Raw genomic sequence first — 11,142 nt, 5'->3', positions numbered from 1 at the left:
AAAACAAATTTTTAATCATTAACAAATATTTTAAAGCAACTGTCGCTCTTAATACAATTAGATTTGCAAACTTTTACAATTAACGCATTACTATAATATAATTAGGTTTTAATTTAATAAACTTATAGTTTTGTGCAGATTTTGAAACATGAACCAAAATAAATTATGTACGTTTTTAAAATTAAGAACTAATTTTAACCGATAGGATACCTAAGACAAACCCACCAAAACATATTCTTTAGCATTAACATACATATTCAACTTTAGGAAACCTTGTAAGAAACGTTTTGCATGATATAGAATAAATAAACACACACCAATTTTAATATTTTAATACATAATATGTAACATATTTGAAAGGTCTACTGGATTTTGTGTTTCTAATTGTCTATACATCCATGCACATTGGTTTCTTGCTGCTATATTGCCCACATCATTGTATAATTGTGCCTGTAATAAAATGAATTGCGCATTACATGGCATAATAATGTATATATTGCAAATGAAGAACATAACTATCGTTCATTTGCAATATATACATTATATATTGAACAAATGAACAACATAGCTACAGTTTAGCTTTATATCGATGATTTCTTGAATGTGACAATGAATAAATTTTTGAAATATTTATAATACTTAATATAAATATAAAAACTGCCTTAAGCCTCCCAGAATTCCCAAGAGGGAGAGGGCGTCCAAAAGCTACGTGGTGGTCTAATATCAGAAAGGAACTGGAAACCCTTCAACTTGATGCAGGGACAACCCAGGATAGAGTGGCCTGGCGCAAATTGATAAGGAGACCCGACCCCAAATAAAGGGAAAAGGGAAAGAAGAAGAAGAAGATAATACTTTATAAATACAACTTATTAACCTTATTTTTTTTTAATCGCGTAGGTATTCCTATTCACTTTTATTCTTATATAATAACAGAGAACTATCGAAACAAAAAAAGATTTTAGTTGAATTGCATAATATAAAAAAGTTCGAAAGCCATCATGTATAATTTTTTTAGTTTTAACTTTTACTTAATTATACATACCTGTATATACCATGTCTGTAATAACCTCACTTGTGCTCCAATTTTACAAAAATTTTCTTTTACCGATTCAAGAGCTTCACAACACGATTGAAAAACTTGCACACGGGCCTCACCAGTCAGTGGTGCGGTAGCAATACGACATTTAGTATAAAGTAATAATCCTAAAAAGTAACGTTTTTATACAGTCATATCCAGTTTTATAGGTTATAAAACACACCAGATTGTGTACCTTCAGCCGAATCAATTCAATCAAATACAATCTATCTGAAGTAATCTCCATTCCATGTTAAAAAAATCTAAACATTAACTATAAGTAACATATTGCAACAGGACAATAAAATAAATGACTCTTTTGGATAAATAGTGCCACTTGAATAATATCGCGTCTAAAGTTTCATTGACGTCACATTATATCTAAATACTATTATATGTGAATGAACACAAGTCTATATAATCATGTTTGTATATTCTACTCTACTTGTAGTAATTTTTATTTGCAATAATTTCTGTAACAATACATCTCTATGTAGAGCCTATTGTTGGAATCGGATAATTATGATGGAAACCTAAATAGATGGAATCACTAAGCTGAATATAAGTCAACAATGCAAATATACTTTTTGCAATAATGTGCATAAAATTAACATGTTTAATAATTGCATCAGTAGTATCATGAAACTAATGACGGGAATATATACACTATACTGTTTAAAAGAGCAATAATATTACCTCTAGCCATGTCATATGCGCTTCCGTGTGCCATTATCAAAGGCAGAACTCTCCTCACAAGCACTAATGCATTTTTAGCGCAGCCCAGATGTAATTGTACGTTTGCAATGTGCATTTCAACGGTACCAGCTAGATAGTGTAAATGATATTTCTTCGCCCACGATAATGCTTCGTTTAACAGAAGAATGTTAGTGGATTGGCTGACGCTATACGATAGCTGTGCTTGCGACATTAGTATCATTGCCTTTAGTCTGAGGGATGCAAAGTGAAGACTGTCATCCTCAGTTTTGCAAAAGTTTAAAATATCCTGCAGCGTCTCTAAAGCATCCATAGCATCTCCCTTGAGGAAAAACATCTCTGCTTTCAACAATTGACTCTCCCACCGATCGAAAGATGCAAGTTGTCGTATATTTAATTCGGCTTCTTCCCATTTACCTAAAATAGTATCATTAGTAATATTATAAAAATAAAAAACCTTATTTCATGTATTATCACGATTTGAAACTACGCTAAAACAAATGTTAATATTTCTCCATCTTTTGCAATACTTCTCTATAGGTAACGGCCTAGTCCAAATATATGCATTTAACCATTTCTACGCTCACTTTCCCATTGTCTTTGGTCTAAGACACACGGCCTTTTAGTATTGATACTCAACATTCTTAATACAGAAGCTTTTGTATATATTTTTTTTGTCTTGTTTTAGTATATATGTTTTAATCTTGTTAACGAGGTTTTAGTTGTAGAAATTTTCAAGTCTGACACCCATTTATGAAACCTCTAAAGTGTTTGTTCACGGGCAGCTCGTTTTCATGTTAAGAGGCACATAAATAAACAGTCTGTTGGTGTCCATGGCCTCTGCCAATACGGGGCAGCGTGGCGGGGGAAGATGTATGAAACATTCAAAGCCAAGATGCTGCTGCCGACGCTCCGAGGGGGAGTTATTTGATTGTTACGGGTGGAAACAAATTCGACACGGGTATATTTCGCTCCAGACCATTTAAATGCAATTTTAGATTTGCAAAATTTAACGAAAAAAGCAAATTCTTAAATAAATACGGTTAGTAATTATAAAGTATATTTTCGTTTGACGAGACCAAAATATATACATTTGGCGACGTCGAGTAAGAGTGCGGGAGAACGTTTAAAATCACACAAAATAACTCAGTTGTTCACACCTGAATGGCCCATCGCAACTTCTATAGTAGTTTACAGCGTTCTGTTGGCTAAAGTGGGACATGGCACAAAAAAAGCTGGGAAACACAGCTCTTATAGAGATGATGGAGAAACATCTTCTAGGTGCAAGTACAACATAACTTTTCTTTGCCACGGCAATGGCAACTATGCGAAGCCGTTCCCCCGCGTAAAACAAAAATAAACACGTAAATGTATTATGGCCGCTGAACGCATACAAAATATAAATATGATTAACATCATCTTTGGCTAGTGGCCGTATAAGTATTGCAATTTATTCTATTTGCTAAACTTCATAATACTTTTATAAAAACTTAAAATCAATGACTTAAGAAACAAACATGTAAGTAGTGTCGTTGTGTTTCGTGTTTAGTAACGTCGCTTAGAATATAGAACATACGGAATATTGAGTATATATAAATAAATAATTGTGCTCAAAAATAAATTCATAAATAACTGTAAGGATATATATAACTCTATATAAAACATAACATAACATTTTGTCGAGATGCTCATAAAACTTGCTTGTTGACATACTCTTTCCAGCGTCACTCGCATTTGTTGCGTGAAGCAAGTGAAGTAAATAGATAAACTTTTTAGTTAGTAATGATTAATTTTTTGTAATTCGTGGGCATCCTGACCTGCTCGCAGCGCCGCGGCAGCGCGCTGCCTAGCAGCAACGGCACGCAGCGGCGGGTGCGGCAGGTGGTGCAGATGCGAGAGCAGCGCGGCCGCCAGCCCGCCCTCCCCGCGCCACGCCGCCACGCTCGCCGCGCCCGCGCCCGCGACCGCGCACGCCTCTGACCACTGCCACACGCTACTCGAGCCCACGCTGCACTCTGCAAAATTCATTCATACTTACTAAAATAATAAATACGAATTTTTATTCGCTATAAGGTATCATCAATATTTATCATTTCTTGAAAACGGAATTAAACTATTTTAAAAATGAGAAGTATCCTTGGCAATGATACCGCTTGATTATTTTGTTTTAATTTAGACTACATCTCACAGAAAGTAAATATACCTAAAACGCTTTTGTTAAACTTTTTTAAAAGGTGTGTTATCGAAGCGTTTATTCTTGCTTCTTCTCCACAACTATGACTCCATACGAACCAGAGGAGTCAAAGTCGACCGTCAATAAGAGTCCTGTAAAAGTTCCAATGTTGACTAGATGAATTTTATCTTTATGATATATGTTACCGATAAAGATGTTTGCGAATGAAATTCTATTAATTTTGAGGACAAAGGATAATTTTGTTAATTCAATCATCCAAAAAAACTGAACTGCACTGAACGTTACGAACTAACGTAAACTTGATATTAAGCTAACGATTGTAATGATCTCATAACATAGTTGTAATGTTTCGCGTCTCCTTGTGTCAATGAAACACAGTTTTACTATTATAATAAATGATAGCGCAGACGGAACACCGAGCAACAACGACGGAACAATGTCCGCAAACTGTCACGATCGGTGCGCGAATGTCGTAGTCGGGTTGCGCATACACTGCAATAGCTATTTTGACTTTAACATCAAATGACGGCCCCGACTCGTCGCGTATTTCATGTGCAATTTATAGACTGACGATTCTTGTTCGTAGAGAACTATCTTTGGCAAAGGCAGTGTATTATTATTTCGAGGAATCTGTACAAAACACCACCCATTGTGTATTGGTGGTGTTATGTCCAGATTCTTACAGATGCATTCTCCAACCCCTCCTCCCCTATAGCACTGATAAGTAAAGTCGCATCCACAAACAGATAAAAAAAGTATTGCTGAATATTGAGACGGTCGCGAGATGAATGCCTAACTAGATTGCAAGCAAAGCATTGGGCACATTTTTCCAACGTTTTTTTGTTTCCTGCAACAAATGAAAACCATCATCCTACAAAAAGGTGCCATTTATGTAGCATTATAGAAGAAGAGAAACAACTTCTCATGAATGTTTCACATCTTACAAAACTATCAGTATTATTCTTTAACCCCTTAACCTACAGTGACGGGCAGAACCCGCTTACGCTAATCGGACAAACGTAAATATTACGGCTATAGGCCGCTTACGGTTATTGTGATAACCTAAACGCTGGGTAAGTTTGTATATGATTTCGGCCCGACATCTTCGAATCTAAATCGTAGGTTAAGGTTAATATTACTAAATTATTGTAAGTTAACACTATACTTTATGAACTTTATTAAATCTTATGCAACAATGTAATTTTAAACATAAGATACTGATTCTGAGCTTGTCCATGAGAGATCATTGGTGTGCCTGACAATTCAATTTAAGTGGTATCTTTCAGATGTGTTGATGCACATTTTTTTGTATGTCAAAGTGTTAATAAAATACTCTATTTGCCCGGTTCTGTCATTTTACCTTTCTAAAGCCCAGGAACTACTATAAGCGAGAAAAATAAAAACTGTGTAAGTGACATTCACATTTCGTGTGTGAGCCTCTTTAAGTGAGATTACTACTTACTTATACCTCTATAAGCGACTATTCACTTATACTATTTCATTTCACTTATTCTTAAATTTAAAGGGACTCTTATTTTAATTAAATGACCTGGAGTAAATCTTTACTATTTTATCATTGTTCTAGTAACTCGTATTCTATTCAGCTTCAAGCTAATTACAGTTAATTCATAAAAACAGTCACAAAGAAGTTTCCTGTACTTCCTCATTTCTAAACGAAAACTTAACAATTTTCCTTTAAGTAGTAAACCAAAAATTGTTGATACGGAAATAACATAAGAAGTTGTTATATCGATAATATAATATTTTCTTAAACTTATTTTGATAAACGTGTTATGTTTCTAATTGCGTACATATTTATCGTATTTTTAAAGACCTCTATAAGTGAGACAGATTCACCTGTAAAGTAAAATATTTTAAACTTACTTGTATTGAGATTAAGAAGGAGTTGACAAGATATTGAAGCCATTTCAGTTTTGCCATACAATGACCATAGTGCTGCAGTATTTGCTAAGCCAGCCATTGTCAGGTCGATCATTGAATGGTGGTAATTTAGGGTGTCACCTTGCTTTATAATCTGCGGAAAACATTGCTCGGATTAAAATTTTGTAGTTTTAAATATTTCCTAGTTTAGTTTTCCTACGTTCTTTTTCATATCCTAAACATATACAAATAAACATTATTGATAGACATTTGAAAAAAAAAATCGTCTTGATATGATAAATATCAGGAATCTCAGGATCAACAACCTATCGCTATTAATGTGGCGACTAGTACCCTTAGTTGGTGGACTTACTTTTATGTAAATCTTAAAACCCAACTTTTTTTACACGATTTTGAAATAAAACAGTCCAGCGTTATAAATAAGTACACTTTTCTATACGATTTTTTTGCTCCTCAATGAATCCTTGCAATTTTTTTAATACTTTTTGAAGGCTTTCAGAAACTTATCTATATAGCAACAAAACGCTAGGAAAGTAAGAAGGAAGTTCATCAAACCTGACAGTTGTGCTAGTCATCTGCAATCTGACGTATTTATTGATAATAACATTTTTGGTTCAGTCCCTAGTAAAAGTGCACGCTTATTATCAATTAACTATGATTTTTTTCCAATTGTATATCCAATTTGTATTTTTTTGTGCTTATACTTTTGGTTTGATTTGTTTTTTAAATATTTTTGTAACATGGATTGTAAATATTACTTTTTGTCCTGTTTTTTGGAAAAAATTAAAGTTTTTTCATCTTTCGTGATTTTTTAAACTTGTGAAACATATCCCCAAATTTATCTTATATAACAAGATTTTTTAACATTATTTTTTGTATACTTTTACAAAGAACGTATCTACATCAACAGTAAAAAAAATGTTAGGTGCATTAATGAAAATACCTGAAACACTTCAGCTGGCGGTTCTGCATTGACAGCGGCCTGTTGCGCCCTAAGTTGGGCGGCGGCGGCTGCGATGCGAGGAGCTCTTGGTACTTTAGCAAGTAATGCTGCGCGACGAGCTCGCCCGCCCGCCAACGCTCCCCACGCCGCTGCGTGTGCCAGGCACGCTGTGTCAGCCGACTCCTGCGCCGCGCCTAAAGCTTCGTGCACACCTTCCATTGCCACTGCCCTAAAATTGAAAAATAAGACATTTCAGAAGCAGAGAACCTCAGGCATAGAAAGAGATTCTATATCTTTAAGCAAAGTATTATTGTATACGGGACGCCAATATTTGTCAAAATTACCTGACAAACATTTGCAGGAAAAATACCACAGAAAATTAAATAACAACAAGTAACCAAAATCAGCGATTTCCCGTGACCATAACTATGTCGTCGGTCCACTTATTGGGGAGGCCTGCCCACGCCGCTTCTATCGGCCCGTTGTCGCCATTCGGGAACCTTTCGCCGCTTGGCAATTCAGTGCACCGCCACTTCAGATGAGCAATTCTTCGAGCTACTTCGGTGATTGGTTAATTTGCGGATCTTCTCATTTCTGATTCGATCTCGCAGCGAACTCCGAGCGCAGCTCTCTCCATTACTCTCTGGGTAACTTTGAGCCTTTTTATGAGGCCCATCGTAAGCGACCTAGTCTCGGATACGTATGTCATCACCAGCAACATCCATTGGACAAAGAATTTCATCTTCATTATTGCGATATTTTAGACGAGAGTATGTTTCCTTATAGCTAGCTTACTATATAGCGGTGTATCCGGCCCTCTATTAAAAAACCGTGTAGTATGAACATCATTTATATGAGCAGACTGAAAGGTAATTTATACATACATGCTAGTTTTTTTTTAAAAAAAAAACATCCTATTCGTTAGTACCCAATGGCTCTAATGATTTTCTACAAATATGGTAACCAGGACTATTGTCTTAAAATAAAAATAACTGACATTAAACTTACAAGTGTCCAAATTGTGTGTGCATAGCAGCTCGGTTAAGAGCTGCATATCTAAAATTCTTATTTCTATCAATACTGCCATTCATATTCCCGCATGTGTTGAAAACAGTTCTATCAAAACAGTTGTATAGGGAATCTTGTGCTCCGCAAAACTCTTTCATCCGGTTACAATTTAAGAAACTTAAAAAATGCTGAAAAAAGATACATTGGTTCATTTAGATATTACATGTATATTTAATTAAGTAATATTATTATTGATTTCCTCTCAAACTTTTATCTTAGTGAATATATTATTTATTAGTTAAAAACAAGATATAGAAGAGTTAATTTTTAAGATAAAGCTTCTCCGCTCAAGTAACTTTTATTTCAATAAAATTACTTACTACATCCGAATAATCTGGTATATCATTAATAATTTGCATTATAGTTCTCTGTAGTTGTTTAGGTTGCATTGCTTTTCTTTCATTAATTTGTAATAAATTTGCTTGTTGAGCAGTGAACAATTCGGCTTGTTTCCGTGACCATCGACATTCTTCTAAACTGTTAAAAAATAATAAAACATTATTTTGAAAAAAAAAATCTTATTGGCATCTTTTGTTATATTTACTTGTCTCTTTCTATAGCATTCATTCTCATAAAAACTTCATGTGATTTTGATTCTTCTAGATGAACAGGTGATATTGATGATGTACCTCCAATACTTTGTTCCATATTATTGAGTTTCTGTAATTGAAAAAAAATATATTAAAAATTGGGTATTAATATATTTATTACTACTACGCCGTGGTGGTAATGGCGTATAGAATACTTCCCACCTTTTTCTGCCGAGGTTGCCATACGAGGTAGCTAAGAAAAAATATTCAGGGACGACGAGCAACTGCACCTTCTGAACACATTGAAACTGCGCGCGCCTACCCACATGCTAAGCGAATTGAATATTGCCACACCCCACCACTATCATAATATAACAAGATTTTTATATAATAACCAACAAAAAAACATGGCCCCAGATTCCAGTAGCTCTGCTATTCAAAATGATAAGGAATCCATAATCTAAGATCAAAAACTTCTATCACCATAATTTTTTCCTTAAGAAGATAGTTTAAGGTAAAAATTTGTGTCAGTACATAATTTATTCCTAAAAACTAATCTAATTAGAAAAGTATTGTTTAACTAATGATATATAATCATCATCATCACATCAACAAATACATTCACTGCCTGACATAGGCTACCACCAATGATCGCCATGATGGCCAGACTTGCTTTGTAATAATATTTTTTTGTATTCATATTGTACTGACTTGTAATACTCGCTGCCAATAATAAAACCCAATATTAAGTAAATACCATTTAAAACTTGTGCAGAAACCTAATACATGCATAATATTACATAAAATCTTAAGACATCAGATAGTAGTACAAAATAATTTTTCATGTTAACACAAAATATTTAACTTTTACTCAACTTAATCTTCTAACTTGGTCAATAACTATCATACTCAAAGATTCAAAAGTAAAAAAACTACTCTTTACCTCTTTACTTAAGGATCTCATCATAAACCCCGGTCTACCTTTTTGATAATAAAGGCAAAAAGATTTGTACAATGATGCCACTTGTACAAAACTAAGTTTATCCAAATGTAATATTATCCGCCGCAAGTAAAAACCTTAAAAGATAGAAACATACTTTTGATATGCTATTACTTATTTACAATGAACTCTAATTTCAATAAGTTAAATTTTTCCAAAAACACTGTATACAAGCTGCTTCCCACCAGTGTTAATGGAAATCTATAGGTAGGCTTACATCCTGCAATAAACATTCTACAGCTAATTATGATAATGATAATTCTTCTATTTTAGTGCAACAATGCAAAGTATCTGAGTATATACATGGAATGCAGACTTACATGAAACAGACACACACAAATTAAAAGATATGAGATGAACTTGAGGTACAGCAGCCTATATTGAATGATGAACAGAAACACGAGTTCCTTCAGACTACATGCTCTTGGTCTACAAAATAGTGATTAAACCAAGATAGGCCTATAGAGTTCAGCTTTGGATAATGTATTACAAAGAACTTTAAACTTTTTTGTAAATTAATAATAGAAAATACAAAAAGTACACATACCTAAAATACTGCATCTGGTGATAGCACATGGGTTTGTCTCACTCTGGTCGATCATTAGCTTATCGTTAGTAGAATTTACACAATCCATTAAAGCACTAATACCATTGACATGAATATTCTGTAGCCGAACACAGAAATTTTCCAAGTGTACACTTAATAAATTATATCTACCATCTGTAAGAAGTGTTTCTAAATCTTTAAATTCCATATCTGGACACTGAGAACAGTAAAATAAGTTTAATTGATTTATAATATTTCTGTTTTGATTAATATGCATAATTCATTAAAAATACCTGTATTAGTTTGAGAGCTAATATGCCAAAATCTTTTCTATATTTCGGAGCCATTGTGCAATCAATCATATCCTTAGCTGAAAGATTATTATTTTTAATTATTATGACGCTTGTAATTAAAACATACTAACCGTAAATATACTTACCTTCTATTTTTAGTAAACCATATTCTCGGATAAAAGCTACGACTGCTATTTTATGGGGTGTAATATTATCAACATTACCCTTAACATTTATTAATTTACTAAAATCTAAATTTTCTCCGATATCCATGTTAATGCTTAATACTAAGTGTTAACCAAAGTAGACTTTGTTTTTAAATTATTGTGACAGTTGGGTTTTAGTTTGCGGTGCCAAACTGAAAGCCAAGTGTCACGATTATCATTAATGTCAAAGAATTCGTTTTGTTGCAATAAAGCGAACATATCGATTAGTATTCTGTCAAGTCGAAGGCCGTGTTATGGAACATTACATGTAAAGATGTCATAATATTTCATATAAAATAAATGATGATTTCAATATAATATAATATTTCAATATACGCGATTGACGGGCGGAGGTGAGTTACATGTTGGCGCACGGAGTGCACGCGTGAGATGTACAAAGGTGGAGCCGTGTTGTGCTGTGACTGATTGGTAAAACGGTCACAGGCCTCACGTGGTAAGATTCTTGCACGATGACGGTTTTATTTTTGGCCCTCGCTGTTGGAGGCCTCTCGTACCCCTAATTTGTTGGGTTCAGGGTCTTTGTTTACAACTAAATTTTTCAAAATTTTATCTTTATTCTTCACTCTCTTTTATACTTCTCAATTTCTTTTATTCTTACCTTTTTTCCTTCACAATATCTTTCATTTTGTTCTTTCATTCCTTCTTGCTT

At 34.0% G+C, this 11,142-nt stretch overlaps 1 protein-coding gene across 3 annotated transcripts; it reads right to left on the bottom strand.

Moving 5' to 3' along the window:
• Positions 1 to 323: 323 nt before the first annotated feature.
• ida (anaphase promoting complex subunit 5 ida) lies at positions 324 to 10,663 on the bottom strand. Of its 3 annotated transcripts, XM_068765216.1 has the most exons (13): positions 10,413 to 10,663; positions 10,267 to 10,343; positions 9,974 to 10,190; positions 9,370 to 9,503; positions 8,441 to 8,556; positions 8,217 to 8,373; positions 7,837 to 8,024; positions 6,829 to 7,057; positions 5,868 to 6,018; positions 3,607 to 3,804; positions 1,772 to 2,206; positions 1,043 to 1,203; positions 324 to 450 (listed from the first exon to the last, which is right to left on the bottom strand). In XM_068765216.1, exons 1-13 carry the CDS (start codon positions 10,537 to 10,539, stop codon positions 331 to 333), a joined length of 2,310 nt encoding a protein of 769 aa, XP_068621317.1. In that variant the 5' UTR covers positions 10,540 to 10,663; the 3' UTR covers positions 324 to 330. The 3 variants fall into 3 exon arrangements, with proteins under 3 accessions (XP_068621317.1, XP_068621319.1, XP_068621318.1); XM_068765218.1 differs by lacking the exon at positions 10,413 to 10,663 and having other exon boundaries at positions 9,974 to 10,147; positions 10,267 to 10,334; XM_068765217.1 differs by lacking the exon at positions 1,043 to 1,203 and having other exon boundaries at positions 355 to 450.
• Positions 10,664 to 11,142: the final 479 nt, after the last annotated feature.

This window comes from Battus philenor, unplaced genomic scaffold (genome assembly GCF_028537555.1).
Source record: "Battus philenor isolate CCGP_79_NKW_IND1 unplaced genomic scaffold, ilBatPhil1.0.hap1 SCAF_2, whole genome shotgun sequence".
In the NCBI taxonomy this organism is placed as follows: Eukaryota; Metazoa; Arthropoda; class Insecta; order Lepidoptera; family Papilionidae; genus Battus; species Battus philenor.
This window is presented reverse-complemented; position numbering and strand designations above follow the sequence as displayed.

Coding starts and splice junctions, on each gene's coding strand:
- ida (XM_068765216.1), bottom strand. CDS start 10,539: ATGGATATCGGAGAAAATTTAGATTTTAGTAAATTAATAAATGTTAAG. Junction 9,504..9,973: donor CACCAGATGCAGTATTTTAG/GTATGTGTACTT, acceptor CTATCTTTTAAG/GTTTTTACTTGCGGCGGATA. Junction 2,207..3,606: donor TGCCGCGGCGCTGCGAGCAG/GTCAGGATGCCC, acceptor ATACTATTTTAG/GTAAATGGGAAGAAGCCGAA.